This window comes from Salvelinus fontinalis, chromosome 4 (assembly GCF_029448725.1).
Source record: "Salvelinus fontinalis isolate EN_2023a chromosome 4, ASM2944872v1, whole genome shotgun sequence".
In the NCBI taxonomy this organism is placed as follows: Eukaryota; Metazoa; Chordata; class Actinopteri; order Salmoniformes; family Salmonidae; genus Salvelinus; species Salvelinus fontinalis.
Window position 1 is genome coordinate 32,807,740 of NC_074668.1, and position 23,662 is coordinate 32,831,401.

Below are 23,662 nucleotides of genomic sequence, written 5' to 3' on the forward strand. Positions count from 1 at the left end.
ATTCCCAGGACTATGATGACCTTCCTACACCCTCAGGCTTCCTGAATTTCTGTCGTGTGCTCTGTTTCTTGGTAAACTAAACTGAACAAATTGTCATAAAAAACATTTTTAGTGAAGAAGGTTTCAGCTTTGTTGAACAGACATGGTAAAGAAGTCACAAATGATACCAGAACGGTATTAACGGAGGCCTCAGAGACAGCTGATGCTCAGACAAACTCAGTTATTGCTGTCTGCAGACTATCTCAGACTTCTTCATTCGCATTCATCTCATGCTCATATCAGAGAAGCATAATTGCACCATCAGTATGAGAACAATGACAATATATGAAGTTGTATTTTTTTAATTTTGCATCAGTTTTTTCTATAAGGCACAGTCTGAATTTCTTGAACAATATATTATTGAATTAAAAACAGTTATTTGTCACAATCATTTCATTCTGATGGCACTGTGACAAATTAAAATATAAATATACATACAACATTTGAAATCTCCCTTTTTCATTTTGAGATGAGAGTGGACACAAAACTTGGAAATCATTTAGGGACCTATCACCAATGTGATGAATGTTAGTAAATGGATGAAATGTAAATCTGGGTAACCATGAGTGAAAAGATGACACATTCTATCATTGTGTTCTTGCACATTTTGACATTTAATACCTAATGTAAATAAGTGGAATAAGAAGTTTTTTTTCCAGTGACAAAGGGTTGTAGAAGGTAAACTCACGAATATCAGACACAGGTTATATAAACATGTTGTGACCAGCCACTACCGCAGGTTTAGCAGTTTGACATCCCCTCAACAATTAAATACAACACATGCATTCACGTATATGATACCACTGCTTTGTACTTATCACAAATCTGAGCTTTGTGAGTTTGAGTTATTAACATTAACCCAAAGGGAGATTTCAGGACCTAGAATAAGGAAACAATCTATGAAATGCATCAAATTTGCTAAACACTGATGTTGAGGTAAGCTCTGCTATTCTACACAATTCTTTGGCATAATAATTTCCCTGAACACATTGGAGTTGTTTAGAGGAGCTTATCTAAGATGCACTGAGTTGTTGCATTCTTACACACTCTGAAAGAATACTCAAGATCAAAATAGCATAATATGGTTTTACACAATATTGGATGATAAAGTGTGTGAAGAAACATGAGGCAATTATGTAGATAACATGAACCACTTCTGTCATAATTTATTTTGCCTTTACTCTGAGCTTTGTACATTAACAGAAAATGGTGTAGAAGTAGTTGATTTTTACTGTAACAAGCTTCTAAGCCATTAGTTTATGAGGTAAATGTGTGTGTGTGTGTTTGGGGGGGGGGGCGAGGGGTCAGTTAACTTACTGTATCTTGAATAATGTGTTATAAACCAGAGCCATTTACCACATAATTTAACAACCGTTAACATAGTCTCCTGATGCAGATGACAAACTGAACATGGTTTGAACTGATGCATCCCTTTGATTTGTCAACGCATGAACAATGATGTTTGAAATCCTGGAGGGGGCAGTGTTTACATGAGTGTAAATCCAGAGATTTGAAACTCCAAGAGGGTGTGAGAGCACAGGGGTGCGTTCAGTTCGATTGAACATGTGGTACACTGTGTAACCATTTGTACTGAATGACACATTTCCCCAAATTGTTCTTCAACGTTCTTGAACAGACTTTGAGGTACGTTTTCTCCGTTTGGTGGGTGTGGTGGGGTGTGGCTTGAATCAGTGAGTGACATATTTAAAGGGTAGCGGCCATGCTGACAGCGTTCCACAGCCCACAACCAAATCCCTCCCAGTTTTTGAACTGGTCATTCAGAACAGTACTGTTTCCGTTTAATTGAATGTTATAGTACGTTTTTCCCCCGAACTGAACACAGGCCAGTAAGGGAAAAAGGAAAAAGGAAGAAGGATGGGACAGTTCATATGAAAAATAACCAGGAACATTTCCGAGTACATGCCAGGGTCAAAGAAAGGTCACTCTTAGTTAATTTGATCCAAACACTGATACTTGTCCAACCTGTTCATGAAGGGGAGAAGTTCCCTCAGTGCTGATGCGTATTTGAATCCGAGTCAATACGTTTTAGTAAAAACATTTTTTTTTAGATACTGCATTCTCTCATGCTAGATTAAGGATCTCACACACAAACACATATTCACGGAAGCACACACACACACACACACACACACACACACACACACACACACACACACACACACACACACACACACACACACACACACACACACACACACACACACACACACACACACACACACACACACACACACACACACACACACACACACACACAATAATACAAGTCAACATAATAAGAGCAAAAGGATTCTTCACAGAGGAAATGCACAGCCGTACTGTAGAAATGGACAATCTCAATTTCCATTTCATGCTATAGTTGATATGCACAGAATAAGAATACAACTGCAAATTGCCCCTTTAAGGTGTCCAAAATCAACATCTTATGTCAATTTTAGACTTAGCTTGTAAAACTTCCTGTGAATAAATGAGTATTTCAGGTACACAAAGGACAGGCCTTGAATTCCTGGCAAACCCAACAAACAGTTCATAAGTGACAGAGATGAAAGTACACATCCCATACCATCACTGTGATGGAAGCAAAAGTAAGAAGCAACACAACCCCATGATCTATCTCCAACCCCATGATCTATCTCCAACCCCATGATCTATCTCCAACCCCATGATCTATCTCCAACCCCATCATCTATCTCCAACCCCATGATCTATCTCCAACCCCATGATCTATCTCCAACCCCATGATCTATCTCCAACCCCATCATCTATCTCCAACCCCATGATCTATCTCCAACCCCATGATCTATCTCCAACCCCATCATCTATCTCCAACCCCATGATCTATCTCCAACCCCATGATCTATCTCCAACCCCATGATCTATCTCCAACCCCATCATCTATCTCCAACCCCATCATCTATCTCCAACCCCATGATCTATCTCCAACCCCATCATCTATCTCCTTTACACATTTAAAATAAAAACCTCATCATGAGTTGAATCCCAATTTGAGATCCACACGTGCAACTTGAAGTTCTTTGCAATTATTTAAATTAAATGTACATGAAAGTCTGACCCAGCGCTCTGAGAACAGAAATTATAGGTGATCTGAAGGTTTTTGAATTACGTTAACTGAATGTTTCAATAAGACTTTTAGCAACACAACTAGCTTATTTTGAGTCAACTTTATTGAACTCCAAGCACAGATAGGACACATGGAAATTCATTTCCTTAGGCATAAATCATGCAACCACATTTATTTTTTATTGTGACGGCATCAGTGAGATTCAAACCTATAATCTTATGTTCTCTATTCATGGAATTAGTCCACTGCACCACCCGGATGGAGCTAGCATGCCATGTTTTTTTACAAATACAAAGCTTCTAATTTTAGTCTACTCAAACGGACCCCATTTTACAGGGAAAGAAGCACTCGGGTGTGGCCAATTAGTGGGCAAGGCCAACACACCTGAACACACTTAACAAGATAAAGGATAGAAAGAGTTTCATTGATGCGGATGAATGGACATATATCTTTTTAAATAACATTCTTAGAACTTCCTCTGAACGTTACTAAAGTTTTCTTGTGTTTTTTTATGGAAAGTTAACTTAATGTTCTCGGAACAATTTGAGAACATTACTTTATATAGAACCTTGAAGAAGCCTGTAGAAAATGTTATTCTATGGTAATGACATTACCAGAGAAGAACGTTGTTTCTTAACGTTCTTGGAACAATTTGAGAACATGACTTTAAATAAAACCATGTCACTATTAAGATTTTTTATCTTTATCTTTAACTCTGTATTGTTGGAAAATGACCTGTAAGTAAGCAATTCACTGTTAGTCTACACCTGTTGTTTACAAAGCATGTGACAAATACATTTAGATTTGATTATGTTTTATTCGAAACCTGTAGGAAACGTTATGCTGAAGGACTGAAATTCCCACAGAAGAACGTTGTGTCTTAAAGTTCTCTGAACTATTTGAGAACATTCCAAATGTCAAACCAGATGGAGAATGTTTCTAGAACATTACCAACATGTTTATTAAATGTAACCATGTTTGAATGTTCTCTTAAAGTAATGAAATACCAAGAAAATAACTTTTTTTTGGTCAAGCTCCTTAAATGTACTGAGGGTGTTTCAAAGACAAGCAACTATCCTGCACCATTTGCAGAAAGTTGTGGGAAGGTTTTATACAAAATAACCATAGGACAACCACGCTCTCACCAAGCTCTATAAGAAACATGTGGTTCTCAGAACGTTATATGCTAGCTGGGAAGTTACACAAATGGATCTCAGATGAGGATTTGTCTCTACAGGTGGAGGACACTACAACAACAGCAGTCATATCAAATATTGCCAGGGTCCACTGTGGACATTTGCTGGGAGAGAGTGAGGGTCACACTGTAGTTTCACTCTTCCACATACTTTTCATGCCCACAGAGCTCTGGGAATGGTCTGTACAACTTGTGTCCAATTCCAGCTCTATCACAGAGCTCTTGATGGTGCCGTTAGGGGCAGCCCCTGGCACAGTGGTAGTGATACTGTTGAGAGGGTAGGAGCAGCGCTTAGCTTCCCGCTCTGCAGCCGCTGCCAGTTTCAGATTGTCTCGGCTGGCGCTGCACCTATTACCTTGCATGGCCACCCTGCTGGCCACAGAGGGGAGCAGAGGGAAGGGCTTACGGCTGCCGCTGCTGCCCCCGTCGCTACCCTCTGAGGGGCTGGTGGTCACTGTCCCCCCCACTCTCCTACCGTTACCGTTGGTTAGCGGGCTGGCCGGGCTTTCAGAGTGGCTGTGATGGAGACTGCCATTCTCACTAGCGGCCTGTTTGTGGGCTGGATGGGCGGTGTTGTGCTGCTCTATACCTGTAGGTCCCAGTGCTCCCATACTGCCCCCTCCCCCACCAGTCCTCATAGCTTTGAGACGGTAGTGACCTCTGCCTTCACCTCGGTGGTGATACTGGCTGCTCCCTTGTTTAGTTCTGCCACTGACCTTCCTCCTCTGAGGCTGGACAGGGGCTACAGAGCCTAGTGTGGGCAGCAGGTTGTTAGCTTGCTTGTTGTTATTGTCTGTACTGGTGCTGGTGATGATGCCTGCTGGGGCACGAGTGGCATTGTTGCTATTTTCTTGTGCCACCTGCAGCAGGTTGGTAAGTTTGCAGTGCCCAGGGCCCACACTGCTGATCCCACTGGGGGTGGAGGAGGACCTGGCTGATGAGGTGTTGTGGGGATCCCCTGGAGGATGGCAGCCAATGAAGATCTGGGATCCCTGTTCAGAGGTGGTCTGCACCCCACTCACAGTGGTGCAGGTGTGCGTGTAGACTGGTATGGGCTGGGAGCGCCGATTTCCTGGACAGCAGCTTAGCCAGGAGGCCTGCACATCCAGGCGTCGGAAGCAGTGGTGGACCACCAGGAACACCCCCAACACGGTGGCAGCTACTCCATAGAGACAGCTGAAAAATAGGCTGCTGCGCCCTGTCAGCCACATGGCCATGGCTCCACAGCTCCACAGGGCCAAGAACAGGAAGTGGGTGGCTACCAGCACCAGGAACTGCACCTTCAGGGTGTACTGGTCCTCTGGGGTCAACGCAGCATGTATGGTCCCTACCACAGAGTCTGTGGACAGGAGGCTGGTGCTGCCACCCAGGGCTGGCTGGCTCTCAGGCACAGGGGAGGACAGGGAGAATCTTGGGCACTCTTTGGACACCCGGTGCCTCAGGCGAAACACAGTGCACAGGAAATAGATCCAGGTCACCAATACCGCCAAGCCTGCGGGGACAAAGAAGGCCCCCAAACTGGGCCGCCACACCAACCAGCAGCTGGAATATGCAATAAAAAAGTCAGTAAGGTCATAGCAAAACAAGGACACCTCTATGTATTCAAAATCTCATAAAAATGTCAACTTTTGCTCTTGAATAAGCACTAAACCAAAAGATACTGTGTGAAGGGCCAATGGGTCAATAGTCAAATGTGAAGCACTCACTAAGGGTTGTTGTCCCCATAGTTGTTGACATTGACAGCTGCAGTGATGCCACATACGATGAGAGGAACACCACCAGCTATTAGATAGAACCTGTATTCAGGAAAAACACAAATTAGATGGATCAAAGAAGTTTGTATGAAAAGGAAGTAACAGTGAATAACAGTGAACTTATTTAGAAGTGAAGTATCATATGAGAGATACAAGTCTATAATATTGGAAACAACAACCAAACCCCAAGAACTGTATGACAAATAGTTTCTGTGTATTCTATATGATATTTAGGGTCTTTGCTCCTTTGTTTTTTCTTTCAGCAAGCATACACTTCACACAGCTGTAGTGATCCCTAGGCTAGTTGTCTGTGATCTCCTGAGCTGAACTGAACTGTTAGTTGGGCAGCTAGCTGATACAGTGTAACAACGGGCAGTAGGCTGCAGCGGGGTTGTGATTTATCAAAGGGCCAGGTGTCATTGGAAGGCTGACCACATGCGGCGGTGGTCGACAAAGGGGTTTGGGAAAACCAGAGAGGTCAGCAGTACAGTGCATGATCCCAGCCAGGGAGCACTAGGGCAGAACGGAACATGGGGAGGAGGGGAGTGGCGCAGTAATGAGGGGACAGTACGCCCCCTCCATCACCCAGCCCAGATTTACAATATTCTCCTCAACCTCTGTTATCCCTCGCTCGTATTCTCCTCCCCTCCCCCGCTCTGGGCTCAGCTCTCTGCATCTGTCACTACCGCTCTTTTGTGCCTTATTTGTAGTCTACTGTTTTTCCCTCCAAGGTTTTCTAAAACAGAAGAGCCTTGCTTCTAAACACAATGGTGGTCTTTGATATGACACAGTTTGGGTGTCTGTTCACATGAATACAGTCATTTAAAATAGCACCCCACGATGAGCTCCCAATTCAACCTTTGACCTGTTTGGCAATGACTCACAACCTTCTCATATAAAAGTCGACTCTGTCTCACCCTGATGACATCACTGACCTGAGCATAGGCCGCTGAGTAGGGGGAACATTAGACTCTCCCTCTGGCTGCCGTGGCATCCTCCAGACAGTCTCTTTGTAGAGGACTCTGGCGCTGACACCAATCCACAGCAGAGTAGACAAGGAGGAGTAATGTAGAGCGATGCCCACCTGACACAAATCACACCGGGTCAGCCGTCACACACCACACGTAGAGAGCCTAAGCTGGGTCTGAGAGGAGAGGTACTTACTGCCTGACACACCATTGGGTAGCTGGTCAGGGTGATGCCTCCTGCGTACACAGCTGTGGTCATAGCGATGTGGAAGCAGGTATTGAGTAAGGTGTGCCAGCTCTTTCTGGATATATTTATAGAACTACAGGAGGAAAACAAAGATGAACATTAGCAGTGAAAAAAAGACAGTGGGTTATGTCAGATAATAAAGCATGCACGCGCAAACACACTGTACCTGTGGTGTAGTATGTGTGTGATGATGATGGTGAAGAGGCAGAGGAGAAGGATTGCAGTACAGGTGTAAACCACAGGGTGGAGCACCCTCACTGACATGGGTGGGGAGTGGGGGAAGTCAGGAACCTCCTAGGAAAAAAAAAATACGAATGCAACGACCACACTGTGGGGCTTGGTATAAGATCCTGAGATCGTGAGAAGAGAACATTCTTCCAGTGCAGTCATCATTACATTACATCCACCATGTATATCTGAGAGTGAGTGATCCCAGGATGCCCTACCTGCAACACAGCGTAGTTGCTGAGCACAGAACAGCGCAGGGTGGAGGTGGCAGAGTCAGTGTGGGCTAGTTGGCAGCCCTCCTGGCTCCACCCACCCTGCTTCTGCAGCAGTGCCTGTAAGCTCCAGTGGGCCGCCACCGGCTCGCTGCCTGGGGTCAAGTGACGCAGGGACACCAGGATAGCCTCCGAGTGGTTCCACAGACTGCACCCGTCTGCCAAACAAAGGAGGAGATAACCATCACCAGCAATTTTTTTATAATAAAAAATTGACATGTTTTGACCCGTCTCTGTGAATGAGATGAATTGTGTAATAATAGTATAATAACTGCTCCAAACAGCCAGTTCCCTCACCCAGGCCTACGTAGACCACTGGGCTATTGATACTGTGTCTGCGGACGTGCTCTCCAGGACCGTTAGAGTTCCCAGAGAAAGGGAAGAACCTCCCAGTACGGAACGCCACAAACTGGAGCTTACAGTCTGACGGGGCGTCCGGGGGGAACAGAGAGGCAGGAAGAACCACAGAGGCCAGGGCTACAGCATTCTAGAAGAAGGGAGGGAGGGAGATCCTTTACTTTCCTACTTTCAAATGTATTTGGCAATATTATCTCAATGGAATAGGAAACAGAAAGTTCAAACACTAAATTACAAAATCTAAAACCTTAGGATTTTCTCCCTCTTTCATGTCAGCTGTTGTAAATGACTGTGCTAAATGCGGTTCCATGCCATCTCCAGTAGGTCACAAACTGAGGTGTGTTCCCTCTAATGACAACCGTATGCACTGTCTGCCATTGTACCACAGACACACAACCACAGTCCTGTTAGTGGGTGAGGTTAGGTTCAGGTCTGGGTGAGGGAGAAGGAGACATTGCTCACCTTCATGGGGAAGTTGTTTAGGGAGGTGTTGTGTGTGCCAGTGGTGCAGCGGAAGCGGAGCTGCTGTTCGTGGGTGGGCTCTGCCCCCTCCATGCCCAGGTTGCCTAACAAGGTCTCCCGGCGTTGGTAGGCTGTGCAGCTCATTCCAGTGAAGTGGGCCGGACGGATAAGGTGGGCCTCCATCACAATGTTCCTGGAGATCTTTGTAGGGAAAAAACAACTTTTATTATAATTCAACCTTTAAATCAAAATTCTAGTACATAAAAACAGGCTCAACTTTGACAGTACCATGGAGAGGTCCTGGGCATGGCTGTGTAGCTGGGGCCAGGCCAGGGTCTCCAGAGAATGGACTATGGAGCTGCAGGCTCTCTTCTCTGTCTGGGCATGGGCCAGGATCTGATCATCCACCTGCATCAGGTTACTGCCCATGTCCACCAGCATCTCTGACAGCTGACACATACATACACATGTAAAAACATGAGGATAGAGTCAGACACATACAAAAACAGGTATTCACATAAACACAGGGGGCAGAAAGAAACAAGGGAATCAAGTCAAAAGACACAACATAAAACCACAAAGACATGCATTGAGGGTATAAAGATCTCATCGCCCTACCTCTCTCAGTGGTCGGATATATTCCATGAATTTCTCCATCATCTGGGCCACGTACATCACGTCCATGGTGTCAGTGAAACCGGATGCCTCCACAGTGTAGGTACGCACCTGACGTGCCAGAGTGGCCGCATTAGAGGCATTGATGGGCATCTGGAAAAAGAGGGAGCGATAGTATAATTATTTGTTTAGTAACAAAACATAATTTATATGTTTTGTTACTTTTACACATTTACCTTTCAGGCTATTTCCATATTACTACCATAAGACATGTATCATACTTTGATTTTATAGGTACTGGACTAAATTAATTTGGGACAGCCCAAGCACAGCCTCTGGCACTGACCAGGATGAAGGTGTGTAGGACCCGTGTGATGTCATTAGTGTAGAGACAGTTGTCATAGTCTCCCTCCTCCCAGCTCCCTGAGCGGTCACAGTAGCGTGATGCCTGCTTCTGCACCACACCACCCCCCATGGACAGGGAGGGGTAGCGCAGCTGGAGACAGAACTGGTAGGAGGTGATACCTGCCAGGGTCTTCTGCCACCTAGGAACCACACCCAAAAATAATGAGGAAGCATGTTTAATCAGAAAGTCTGTTTTTATTGTGGATTTTGTTTCTGGAGGGGGGAATTATTGTTTTCTTCCTTACTTGAACTCCCCCCGGTTGTTAGTGACTCTCTCCTCCGGACAGAAGGAGGCACTGTTCTCCAGCACCACTATCTCCACACTGCGGGAAGTGTTGCCCCGCCCAGTGGCCACCACACACTCCCACTCTCCACTGGCCTCCACATGCACGTTGGACAGGATGAGCTCACTGTACCGAGGAGACAGCACATCATTCACTGCCATCACCACATACAGCACAGCACACTAAACCGCATGTCCTGTCAGCAGAAACTAAACAAACAGTGTCATATTTCACTTAAACCTTTATAATAAATAAGTGAAAATAAAACAACTGAGGATCGCAATAAAATGAAACATTTGAGTGCTGGGAGCGGACCCCTCAGTACTGTAACGTTACCTGGTGATGAAGGTGCAGTCATGCACCACACTGGCCTCCAGACTGATGCCCTGTTCAGGGTCAGAGGTCACCAGCTGGCCGTTGTGGCGCCAGTGCATCGCAGTGATTTTGTCCACCAGGGCGGCAGTGCAGTGGAAGGGCATTCGGTCCCCCTTGAAGACCACCTGGCGCTGGGAGGGCAGGAGAGACAGGGTGTGCAGCTCCAGAGGCCCATCTGAGTGAGGAGAGTAACACAGCACAGTCAAGGGAAGGGAAGGCAGATGAGACCATAACAAATCACTCTGGTTATTTCTGCTGCTCTCTCATTACTCAACCTCAGCTTAATGCTTATGAGGAAGGCATTATGAGTCAGTTTTTTTAGGAATATTGGATGCAGACAGCCCCAGTTCATAAAGGCAGACCGCAGAGGAGTTGTCAACACAGGCACATGCACTTGGAAATACAACCCACTGAGTGGAAGAGGAAATAAAGCCACTGAGTAGAAGCGGAAATAAACCCACTGAGTAGAAGTGGTAATAAACCCACTGAGTGGAAGAGGAAATAAAACCACTGAGTAGAAGAGGAAATAAACCCACTGAGTAGAAGAGGAAATACAACCCGCTGAGTAGAAGAGGAAATACAACCCACTGAGTAGAAGAGGAAATAAACCCACTGAGTAGAAGAGGAAATACAACCCACTGAGTAGAAGAGGAAATAAACCCACTGAGTAGAAGAGCAAATACACCCATTGAGTAGAAGAGGAAATAAACCCACTGAGTAGAAGAGGAAATAAACCCACTGAGTAGAAGAGGAAATAAACCCACTGAGTAGAAGAGGAAATAAACCCGCTGAGTAGAAGAGGAAATAAACCCACTGAGTGGAAGAGGAAATAAATGCACTGATTAGAAGAGGAAATAAACCCACTGAGTAGAAGAGGAAATAAACCCACTGAGTGGAAGAGGAAATAAACCCACTGAGTAGAAGAGGAAATAAACCCACTGAGTGGAAGAGGAAAGGGAACTCGATTTCCCTGCACGAATACTATAGACAGCAGACCATTAGAGATATCAAAACAATGGTATTTTGCTTTTCAATTGAACCGCTTTTTTAATTTAATGGTCACTCACAGCTTCTTATTTTTCACATACTGTACAACTACCTAATAGATTTGGGACATCTACAAACAATATCATGATGAGAAAATAATTACTCTGTCATTCACATTCTCAAGTTTTCATACTATTTGAGGGGGGATAGTGGTGAACCATCTCATTCATATGCATTACATTTCCTGTCAGACACTCACCACAGCTCAGCTGACTTTCCCTCAGTCCACGCAGAGGCTTTCCATGGAGGCTTTTGGGATAGGCACAGACTGTCTCGTCCCCCAGCCGCGCTGTACTGGTGCGAAAGTAACCTGGCATCCAGCGCAGCCCACAGTCACATGACAGGAAGTCAGAGTTGAAGTTCCTGGTGAGAAAAAGCAGGGGTTTTTACAATACCATTCATCATGGGAGATTACACTGAGGAGCGGGTGCACTTTCCCTCTAATGGCACATGTTGCCCATCAGTTAATATCTACAGTATTCTCTGGTGCTACATTATAGGATCAACATGTCAGATGTGACAAATGGCTATCCATTGCTTGAACTAAGCCTATAGGGAGAATAATGTGATCAGATTGCCTAGATTTCTTTCATACAGCTTACTAAGTTTATACAAACATCTGTCTGGAGCAAACAGGGACAAAGGTGATGACTGTTACAAGCAGAGAACTGTACTCACACTAGCTTAAGAGAGGGGAGCTCCTGAAAGACCCCCGAGTCCAAGGTAGATAAGATGTTTCCAGAGAGGTTCCTAACAGCAGAAAACAGACAGATGCTCAATCACAATCACTGTACTAGGTACAGTACCCACAATACTACACTAGGATGTGTTCAATGAATAGTCATTTAGCCTGTTTACAGTTTGGCGAGGTTGGTGAGTCCCTGGAACATGTCTGGAGTCAAGCAGCCAATGCGGTTGTTGGACAGGTCACTAGGAGAGATAACACAGAGAGTGAGGGCACAGCGGTGAATCATGGTAATTTCTTAAGCTTATAGGTTTATCAAGATAGTTTAGAAAGTACAGATTGGGCTATCTTGATACTGCATGTTGTTTTTGTGATTTCATTGGGAAAGACTGCCTTCTCCAGCACATTGGCCAATAGACTTTCGCTTCTTATTTTCATTTGTTTACAATAACAAAGTATTATCCAAAGAGGCTTTCTTGGTCTGTAGGCCTATCTTTCACAATTTCCATTCATACAGCTAGCCAGAGTGTAACACAGCAGGATTTGCAACACTAATGACTTGTGAATGTTCCTTATCGACAGACCATGAAGCTTCCTGTAAAGCCTTATCACCAAAGACGGCACAAAAGTACTCTGTAGCCCCTGCATGCTGTGTCTGCATGGTATAAGGACAGTGTCAGAGAGGGCCTTGTTCCACTGTCTCCCTGACACAACCCAGCCGAGAGCGTGTGTTTATCTCTCCCTGTTTGTTTTGAAAAGCCCCAGACCTTGCAGGGAAAACACAAGCAGTACAGGGAGGGGAAAAGAGTCATGCGGAGCAGGGCAGAGTACCGGAGCCGACCGCGACGTAACCAGACCTCACGGTCCAAACACACAATGAGTGAGCAACAAGCGGTCGCAAACTGCTGCCCTGTCACATCCAATGATGTGTGAGGAGCCTCTGCGCGGTCCTGAGGTTTCCATGGCGGCAGAGCAGGGCACCAGACATGTCATCCCAGGCCCCACAGAGATTAGCACAGACCAGCATATACACTGAACACAGTTATCCACAACATATAGCTGAGCCAGCCAGGCTTTTATGATGACAATAAAACTGAAAAGATATGGTATGGTATGACCTGTATCATAAAAGGTTATGACTATGTGTGCTGCTTACAAAAAAAATTGGAAAACTGTGGCAACTAAAAACGTTTTTTATGCAATATCACTGTTTACAACGCACATAATGAAAACAGAGCCCATAAACACTTACAGCTTCCGAAGATCAGATAAACTTTGGAAGGCTCCAGGCATGATGGTGCTGATGAGGTTGCTCCTAAGGTCTCTGAGGGGAGGGAGAAATATATATTTTACACAAGACATTAGACTGCATGGCAATGAAACAGACATTTGACATTAGACAAAATGGCAATGAGGAGACCTAGGGCCTTGCACAGAATTAGTTGAAACATTGGCCCATAACATCCCCAAACTAAGGTTACAGGTAGGGCAATCACCAGGGGTTCATTAGAAATTCTTAGTAAATATGAACGGTGAATAGCTGGACACAATATTCAGCCTGGATCCCCAATACAGTGGTTTCTTTAAAATGACTGGGAGTGGATACCTATTTCCCAAACATGACCCCGCCAGTCAGACACAGAAGGATATATCTGCATTCAGATGGTTTGGAAATCTTACCCCAACAGCCATCTGGGCTTGGGTCAAGCAAGGATGCAAAAACTTCACCAAAGAAAACATAGCAGGAATCGAATAGTTTGAAAGCAACTCTTCCCCCGATAAAGTTACTCTGGCTATTGCCAAACCATAAATATTGATTTCTTTGACTGGCTTTGAAGATCTAATTTCATACTACCCACCACATTTCACCCCACACTCTTCCCGTGCCTTGCCCAGCCATGCCCCATGTGTTAAACCACTCAGCCACATGCCCTTCTCCGTCCGTAGTCAGAGCTGCCGGAGAATTAACCTCTGAAACTCAGGGAGGCTCTTTATTGGTCAGGTGGGAATAGCAATGTTGGAGAAGGTCATCAGACAAAGGGTTGCAGGCAGGACAAGGCTGATGTGTGGAGGCAATGTGATCTGTGTTCCTACAGCATGAAAAACGGTTGCTCCCAAAGGAACAGTCACAGAGGAGGATTTCCTTACAGAAGCTCCCAGACATCAACCCCCCCATTCCAATCCTTCCCAGCATGCCATTGTGGTAGCCTGAACCTTCAGGGTCTTTCTGTTCCACTATCTCACAATGCATTATCTCAGATCTATTTTCCTAACCACACCGCCTCACACCATTTAATAAAATGAGAGCCACCTCAAACCTCAGACATCTCCTCTCCCACTCTTGTCCTCCGTCCAAGAGATGAGCTATTTTGACCAAATCAGGGGAGATTAATTCTGAGAATGGGTTCCAGTAAATATGAGAGAGAGTGAGAGAGAGAGAGAGAGCGATAGAGAGAAAGAGAGAGAGAGAGAGAGCGATAGAGAGAAAGAGAGAGAGAGAGAGAGCGATAGAGAGAAAGAGAGAGAGAGCGATAGAGAGAAAGAGAGAGAGAGCGATAGAGAGAGAGAGAGAGAGAGAGAGAGAGAGAGAGAGAGAGAGAGAGAGAGAGAGAGAGAGAGAGAGAGAGAGAGAGAGAGGTGATGTATGGCTAGAACAAATTGAGATACAGGCAGGGGTTTCATTGGTCAGGATCTGTTTTGGTCATTACTCATATCAGAATGATCTAAGCCAGCACATAATGATGGACCTGGTCTCGTGTAGTGTTGTTCTGGCTGTGACTGAGTGGACCAGAGACAGATGTGTCTATCTGAAAGGAGTAAGGCAGACAGCCTTAGACAGAGCAGACCAGATCTTTCAGCACAGTATGCCAGCCCACTGATGCAACAACTTCACTGCTTTTTACAGATGTGGAATTTTCCCCTGACAAAAGCGCTCACAGAACTATGTTAACTTCCCATATCTGTTTGGCATGTGCTTCAACACTGACCTACAAACAGTAGTCAGCATGTGTGGAGAGAGAGAGAGGGCAAGAAATCCCTTGCATTGAGAAAACATCTGAGTGTATGAGAGTGCAAATTACAACGTGTTGGTCTGTGTTGTGTGTGTGTGTGTGTGTGTGTGTGTGTGTGTGTGTGTGTGTGTGTGTGTGTGTGTGTGTGTGTGTGTGTGTGTGTGTGTGTGTGTGTGTGTGTGTGTGTGTGTGTGTGTGTGTGTGTGTGTGCGCGTGTGCGTGTGTGTGTGTGAGAGAGAAAGAGAGAGAGAGTCAGAAGCCTAGCTGGAGCTCTTAACCAGGGCGGGGAGAACAATGATAATGTTTCCGGCCTGGCGTGTCCCGGGTCTCATTAACACCGTGATGAAAGACGGGGCACTGCCCACAACTTCCTCCCTTATGGTGACTACTGTGTCTCAGACACACACATATGATGTGTGTCTATGTGGTACAGAGTGTGTGTCTGTGTGGTACAGAGTGTGTGTCTGTGTGGTACAGAGTGTGTGTCTGTGTGGTACAGAGTGTGTGTCTGTGTGGTACAGAGTGTGTGTCTGTGTGGTACAGAGTGTGTGTCTGTGTGGTACAGAGTTTGTGTCTGTGTGGTACAGAGTGTGTGTCTATGTGGTACAGAGTGTGTGTCTGTGTGGTACAGAGTGTGTGTCCGTGTGGTACAGAGTGTGTGTCTGTGTGGTACAGAGTGTGTGTCCGTGTGGTACAGAGTGTGTGTCTGTGTGGTACAGAGTGTGTGTCTGTGTGGTACAGAGTGTGTGTCTATGTGGTACAGAGTGTGTGTCTTTAGCACGGTAGTGTGTCTGGTGTGCAGTATGTAGCACAAAGCTAATATATCTCTATGGCACAATGTGTGTGTGTGTGGTACAGTAAGTGTGTGTCTGAGACACAGTAGTCACCATAAGGGAGGAAGTACCACACAGACACACACTCTGAACCACATAGACACACACTCTGTACCACACAGACACACACTCTGTACCACACAGACACACACTCTGTACCACATAGACACACACTCTGTACCACATGGACACACAGGCAGTCAAGTACTTGGGTCCTCTTAAAGGAAAACGCCAGTAATCAAGTTTTCATATCTAATTTTCTAAATACGATATGATGCATTTATATGATGCATTTAAAATGCAGCATCATATGATGCAAAATGCATCATCGCGTATCTATGTATTTTGAAAGTTATATGTCTTGAGAACTTGATTACTGACATGCAAAACATTTTGGGACTATATTGACAATGGACTAATGAAATAAATACCAACAGATAGTTTTGGGGTGGAGTTTTCCTTTAAGCCTCAGCACTCTCATTCTCAGCACTCAGCATTCTCAGCACTCTCAGAAGATGAATCTGATGCCCAATATGTCAACAAAAGTCTTGAGATAAAATCAAGTTCCATATGCACCCACATATCTGTACTCTCCACAATCTGCCCTTTCATTCACATCTCCAAAAGGGGCAGAGCAATGTGTGCTTTAGGCCTATGAATATCAACAGTTGGGCACTCCGATACACTCTCTTATCACTGAGCTGGGGAATGTGGAGGAGAGCACCAGAGTCAACAGAGCCAGCAGCCCCAGCCCCATGCAGACCCATGCAGGCCACACACCCAGGCAATGACTCCCCTCTGCCCTCTGAGGCAGCACTCTCCCAGGCTACGACTTCACAACTCACTGGCCCTCACACTGATGACAGCAGCTGTCAACAGAGAAGAGGAGCAGCATACACAATGTCTGAAGGAATTTCAAATGCATATCCTCAAGGTACTGTATTTCACCTTGAAACATAATGGCATGGAATTGCAGCCTTAGGTCCTATATTAATCTGATATTTGATGGTGGGTATGTTCTTATCATTGGCATCTCAACAACAAAACCAGTAAATTCTGTAGTAAATTCCCTCCCTTATATTGACTCTTCTCCACTCTCTCCCACTCCCACTTATCATCCCTTATAGTTGCAGCACAAACATATTAGAAATTAATTGAAAATCTAACTTCTGATATGATATTCACAAGCCTCACTTCTAAATGATGTATGGCAGTAGTACCTTGGCCAGACAGCATCAACATGTTTTTTTACTGTTCAAAATAAATAACTGGTCCTCAAATTGATTTGTAACCAACATCCCTCTGAGCCCAGTGCTTTATCCCTGCACCACGTGGCCCATATGATTGGGCCCTGATAGCATCCAACCCACTGCCAGTCTAAAAAGAGCCATTGTTTACTTCAGCTGGGCCTGACACCAGGATCTGCCATTAAAGACTATATTTTTTTCTCCAAGTCTTCTCCCGATCAATGGGGCACATCTATTGCTGCTCTGAAGAGTCATTCCTGTCTGGGACGGGACGGGGCACAAGCACCTGGGGCCCAGGCAGGAAAGGAGAGGAGGGGAGATGAGAGGAGGAGAGAGGAGCGACGTGCTCGCAGGGCAGAAAGAGGGTTATAATTAAGACGACTGCTGTATAGCGCTCCAGACTGTTGAGTGCTCCATTATCAGGCACACAGTGGCAGGGGAGGGAGTTCTCCATTATCAGGCCCACAGTGGCAGGGGAGGGAGTTCTCCATTATCGGGCCTACAGTGGCAGGGGATGGAGTGCTCCATTATCAGGCCCACAGTGGCAGGGGAGGGAGTGCTCCATTGACATTGTTCAGACCATAGCCCTGGGGAATGCTGTGAGAAGGACTGAAGCCAGGGAACGGCCACTTATTATCGCCAGACTGGAATCAAGAATTTCCTGTTTCACTCGATTAGGGACAGGTTTTTTATAAGTAGAGAGAAAGGACATTCCATTTCCCATGTTCTATACTGTACTTAGCTGCGATGCACAACACAGTTCACACAATCAAAAACCACGGTATGAAACAAGCGTTTGTTTGGGTGTGCGGCGTGAGACAGAGAGAAAAAAGAGAAATGGACTGAATGGTTAACTGGCACCAGAGGTCAGTGGAGACCATTTTTGTGCCGCGTGTCATTTCCTGTCTCGTTGGTGTCTCCAGAACAGAGGCCCTTGCTCGTTTATTTTTACAGTTTCTCTTTTTTTTTACGAGCTGCTTTTCCCCTGTAGGGAGGGGCAGGTGGGGATGTGGGGTTGAGGGGTTCGGCATTGAGTAGAATCGGCCCCCTATACCCCCCCACTCCTCAACACACTTGCTCACAATGGGGGCTCTGTAACACAGCCCCCAAAACCTACTCCTACCTTCCCCCCAAAACAGGAAACCAGGATCTGCCGAGGTCTTGTTTTTCTACTAATTTCCTGCTTTCCTGCTCCTTCCACAGATTATTTTCTTTAAAAAAAATTCTGGTTCCCCTCAGATTGGATCTCTAATCTACGTCAGCTCGTGTGCATCTGGAAACCACTTGCTTTAGCCCTGTCGGTTGATTCTCCATTCCAGAGCTACAGTTATTAACCACTGCATGCAGCCTATTCTTTCATAGCAATAATGAGCAATAATGACCTAATAATAATGATAAATTAGAAACTAGCCAATCATTACTCTGGAAAATTCAATCAAAAGAGGCCACACTGTCACGTTCTGACCTTAGTTTTGTTGTTATGTCTTTGTTTTAGTATGTCAGTGCGTGAGTTGGGTGGGTAGTCTATGTTCCCTTTTCTATGTTATTCTGTTTCTATGTGTTTGGCCTAATATGGTTCTCAATCAGAGGCAGGTGTCAGTCGTTGTCTCTGATTGGGAGCCATATTTAGGTACCCTGTTTGTCATTGTGTGTTGTGGGTGATTGTTCCTGTGTCTGTGTTTTTCCATACGGGACTGTTTCGTTTTCGTTCGTTCACTTTGTTGTGAAGACGAGCGTTACAGAATCACCCACCACAACCGGACCAAGCAGCGTGGTACCCAGGAGCAGTGGGTTCAGGACTCCTGGACTTGGGAGGAGATCTTGGATGGCAAGGGACCCTGGGTACAGCCAGGAGAATATCGCCGCCCCAAGGCAGAGCTGGAGGCAGTGAAAGCCGAGAGGCGGTGGTATGAGGAGGCAGCACGAAAGCGCGGCTGGAAGCCCGAGAGGCAGCCCCAAAAATGTCTTGGGGGAGGCACACGGGGAGTGGGGCTAAGTCAGGTAGGAGACCTGAGCCAACTCCCCGTGCTTACCGTGGAGAGAGGTGGACCGGGAAGGCACCGTGTTATGCCGTGAGGTGCACGGTGTCCCCGGTGCGCAGGCATAGCCCGGTACGTTACATAGCAGCGCCTCGTATCGGCCGGGCTAGAGTGGGCATTGAGCCAGGTGCCATTAAGCCGGCTCAGCGCATCTGGTCTCCAGTGCGTCTCCTCGGGCCAGGGTTCATGGCACCAGCCCTACGCATGGGGTCCCCAGTTCGCCAGCACAGCCCAGTGCGGTCTATTCCACCTCGCCGCACTGGCCTGGCTACGGGGAGTATCCAGCCAGGTAGGGTTGTGCAGGCTCGGTGCTCGAGACCTCCAGTGAGCCTCCACGGTCCGGTCTATCCGGTGCCTCCTCCACGTACCAGACCTCCGGTGGTAGCCCCACGCACCAGGCTGTTTCTCCGTTTCCTTCCTCCAGGTGCTCCCGTCTGTCCAGCGCTGTCAGAGTCTCCCTCCTGTCCAGCGCCGCCTGAGCCGCCCTCCTGTCCAGCGCCGCCTGAGCCGCCCTCCTGTCCAGCGCCGCCTGAGCCGCCCTCCTGTCCTGAGCCGCCTGAGCCGCCCTCCTGTCCTGAGCCGCCTGAGCCACCCTCCTGTCCTGAGCCGCCTGAGCCGCCCGTCTGTCCTGAGCCGCCTGAGCCGCCCATCTGTCCTGAGCCGCCTGAGCCGCCCGTCTGTCCTGAGCCGCCTGAGTCTCCCTCCTGTCCAGCGCCGCCTGAGCCGCCCTCCTGTCCAGCGCCTGTCCAGCGCCGCCTGAGCCGCCCTCCTGTCCTGAGCCGCCTGAGCCACCCTCCTGTCCTGAGCCGCCTGAGTCGCCCGTCTGTCCTGAGCCGCCTGAGCCGCCCGTCTGTTCTGAGCCGCCTGAGCCGCCCGTCTGTCCTGAGCCGCCTGAGCCGCCCGTCTGTCCTGTGCCGCCTGAGCCGCCCTTCAGTCAGGAGCCGCCTGAGCCGCCCTTCCGTCCAGAGGCGCCTGAGCCGCCCTTCAGTCCAGAGGCGCCTGAGCCGCCCTTCAGTCCAGAGGCGCCTGAGCCGCCTGAGCTGCCCCTCAGTCCGGAGCTGCCCCTCAGTCCGGAGCTGCCCCTCAGTCCAGAGGCGCCCCTCAGTCCAGAGGCGCCCCTCAGTCCAGAGGCGCTCCTCAGTCCAAAACCTTAGTTTTGTTGTTATGTCTTTGTTTTAGTATGGTCAGGGTGTGAGTTGGGTGGGTAGTCTATGTTCCCTTTTCTTTGTTATTTTGTTTCTATGTGTTTGGCCTAATATGGTTCTCAATCAGAGGCAGGTGTCAGTCGTTGTCTCTGATTGGGAGACATATTTAGGTAGCCTGTTTGTCATTGTGTGTTGTGGGTGATTGTTCCTGTGTCTGTGTTTTTCCATACGGGACTGTTTCGTTTTCGTTCGTTCACTTTGTTGTTTTTGTTTCAGTGTTCTATTTCTTTATTAAAATATGGACACTTACCACGCTGCTCATTGGTCCTCCGGTCCTTCCTACTACTCCTCCTCAAAAGAGGAGGAAGACGAGCGTTACACACACACACAACCCTCAGTTAGAAATACCATTAAAAAACATCCAGGTGATTTAAAATCCTCATGGTAAATAGTGCTTCACCTGAAGGTACATATGGGCACATCTGATGTTGGGTGCAACTAAGAAGGAGCCTCTTCCAACACTGGGTAATTTCAACCATGTCATGCCACAGAGCTCTAGAGGGAACTGTCCTGAAGGAAAATGGCCACAGCTCTGGCCAAGACTGGCACTAATTTAAACTGTGGTACCAACTGCACGCTAGTTGGGGAAAGGATGAAAGGACTGAAATAGTCATGTTATACTTTTATTTGAAGTGTAACATTTCCTAGGTTGATTATATGTTTCCACAGTCTGCTGCTAGGTGTACTGGAGATGATTCTGCCAAGGAAAACTCTGGAACCATGGACTTACTGTCTCCAACTCTGAGTTCTGGAAGGAACAGGGCTAGATGACAAAAAGGAGGTGATGCCCACTTTGGCTGTTTTCTTGATTGCAATTAGTATGCATGAGGTCCTGGTAGCAACACTGTTATACACAACTTCAACCAGGAAAGACTCAGGAATTGACCACAATTCACTTTACGTCACCAATGTAGAGCCCATTCATGTTTAATGCAAGGGTGATTTAATTTGCTGTTTGTTCATGAACAACTGTCCCTCTGTGTAGAACTATCATAACAGTATGGAGATATTCGTCCTAAACACCAGCCAGCTCATATTCTATAGTTTTCAACAGTAAATGATCAGAAGCCCCCCCCCCCCCCCCCCCCCCTAAAAAAAAGATTATGAAAGTGTAGTAAATCCATAAATGTATTTAAAAAGCAGACAAAAACAAAGCCAGCATTAGGCCACCTCCTCTATCTCTCTTCCAATGAGCTTGCATACAGTAGTTTGGAAATACTCCATTCAGGGTTGGGAGTGGGCCAACTCTACCAGCGAACTGGCAAACAATGCTGTTCATACAAAATATCAATGAAAAGGAGGGCAATCATGGGCGATGTGTGAATATGCATCCAGTGGGCGGACTACAGCGAATAGAGGAGTAGTGAGAGAAAGGGGGGGTGGGACCGTCCGGTAGATGCAAAGAGGAAAGCAGAAAAGGAGTGAGAATGGAAGTGGGGGGAAGGGAACAGGGAGAAACTTGTGAAGGAAAAAGCCATTGAAATCATGTCAGGTTTGCTGCATGTGCCTTCAAGAACCACTGGTATATAAGGAATTCTGTTTAGTAATGAGCTTATGAGAGGGCTTGCTCGCCATTTCAATAAACGCCTAGAGCCACGATTAGGTTAAGCTTGCAATGCAAACACTCCCCGTTCCTTCAGTTTATCTCCCAGACACATCTGGAGTCTATCAACTCCAACAGCCCCCCCCTTCTGTTTCCACTCTCTAGCACGCTTAACCCCTTCCTTACTCAAACCCTCATGTCACACACACTCATTAAGTGACCGTTGCCTCACAGGGGCCATTCAAAACCGTATGGAGGAGAAAGTACAACACAAACGCTCATTTGTTTGAATAGTGCGAAATGAGAGTCCCATGTCCAGCCGTCTCTAGCTGCTCCAGCCAGGAGTTCAGGTTGTTTTGGGGAGGACAGATTAAATTAGAGCGTTCCTTCAGCCTGGATATGGACTCTGCTCTGTTGTGTCCAGAGGGGTTTAGAGGGCAGGGCTCCTGGCCACGGCCACAGCCACCACTGGATTTACATAGCAAAGCAGAGCCCACCTCTGCACTGCTCCCACTCATCAAGGTCATTTGCTTAGCCTCTGTGGAAATAATGCTCACCTCCCCCACTAAAGAAAACAACTTTATATACTGAACAAAAATATAAATACAACATGAAACAATTTCTAAGATTTTACTGAGTTACAGCTCATATAAGGACATCAGTCAATTGAAATAAATTCATTGGGCCCTAATCTATGGATATCACATTACTGGGAATAGATATACGCATCTGTTGGTCACAGATTCCTTAAAAAAAGGTAGGGGCGTGGATCAGAAAAGCAGTCAGTATCTGGTGTGACCTCCATTTGCCTCATGCAGCGCAACACATCTCCTTCGCATAGAGTTGATCAGGCTGTTGATTGTGACCTGTGGAATGTTGTCCCACTCCTCTTCAATGGCTGTGGGAAGTTTATGGATATAACCGGGAATTGGAACACGCTGTCGTACACGTTGATCCAGAGCATCCCAAACATAGTCAATGTCTGGTGAGTATGCAGGCCATGGAAGAACTGGGACATTCTCAGCTTCCACGAATTGTGTACAGATCCTTGCGACATGGGGTTGTGCATTACTATGCTGAAGCATGACCTGATGGAGGCGGATGAATGGCACAACAATGGGCCTCAGGACCTCGTCACGGTATACAGTGGGGCAAAAAAAGTATTTAGTCAGCCAACTACAAGTTCTCCCACTTAAAAAGATGAGAGAGGCCTGTAATTTTCATCATAGGTACACTTCAACTATGACAGACAAAATGAGAAAAAGAAATCCAGAACATCACATTGTAGGACTTTTAATGAATTTATTTGCAAATTATGGTGGAAAATAAGTATTTGGTCAATAACAAAAGTTTATCTCAATACTTTGTTATATACCCTTTGTTGGCAATTACAGAGGTCAAACGTTTTCTGTAAGTCTTCACAAGGTTTTCACACACTGTTGCTGGTATTTTGGCCCATTCCTCCATGCAGTTCTCCTCTAGAGCAGTGATGTTTTGGGGCTGTTGCTGGGCAACACGGACTTTCAACTCCCTCCAAAGATTTTCTATGGGGTTGAGATCTGGAGACTGGCTAGGCCACTCCAGGACCTTGAAATGCTTCTTACGAAGCCACTCCTTCGTTGCCCGGTTGGTGTGTTTGGGATCATTGTCATGCTGAAAGACCCAGCCACGTTTCATCTTCAATGCCCTTGCTGATGGAAGGAGGTTTTCACTCAAAATCTCACGATACATGGCCCCATTCATTCTTT

At 46.4% G+C, this 23,662-nt stretch overlaps 1 protein-coding gene across 2 annotated transcripts in view; it reads right to left on the minus strand.

Moving 5' to 3' along the window:
* Positions 1-325: 325 nt before the first annotated feature.
* LOC129853568 (adhesion G protein-coupled receptor A2-like) overlaps positions 326-23,662 on the minus strand; it is a 64,473-nt gene continuing 41,136 nt past the window's right edge. For both annotated transcript variants that reach the window (XM_055919736.1, XM_055919735.1), the window contains exons 4-20: positions 13,289-13,360; positions 12,210-12,281; positions 12,030-12,101; positions 11,551-11,714; positions 10,266-10,479; positions 9,891-10,055; positions 9,587-9,785; positions 9,244-9,393; positions 8,914-9,075; positions 8,626-8,826; positions 8,104-8,293; positions 7,753-7,964; positions 7,473-7,600; positions 7,256-7,379; positions 7,027-7,175; positions 6,044-6,133; positions 326-5,879 (exon numbers count right to left, since the gene is read on the minus strand). In XM_055919736.1, the coding sequence (XP_055775711.1) occupies positions 4,460-5,879; positions 6,044-6,133; positions 7,027-7,175; positions 7,256-7,379; positions 7,473-7,600; positions 7,753-7,964; positions 8,104-8,293; positions 8,626-8,826; positions 8,914-9,075; positions 9,244-9,393; positions 9,587-9,785; positions 9,891-10,055; positions 10,266-10,479; positions 11,551-11,714; positions 12,030-12,101; positions 12,210-12,281; positions 13,289-13,360 (3,784 nt within the window). In that variant the 3' untranslated portion in view covers positions 326-4,459. The remainder of the gene's footprint in view (positions 5,880-6,043; positions 6,134-7,026; positions 7,176-7,255; positions 7,380-7,472; positions 7,601-7,752; positions 7,965-8,103; positions 8,294-8,625; positions 8,827-8,913; positions 9,076-9,243; positions 9,394-9,586; positions 9,786-9,890; positions 10,056-10,265; positions 10,480-11,550; positions 11,715-12,029; positions 12,102-12,209; positions 12,282-13,288; positions 13,361-23,662) is intronic.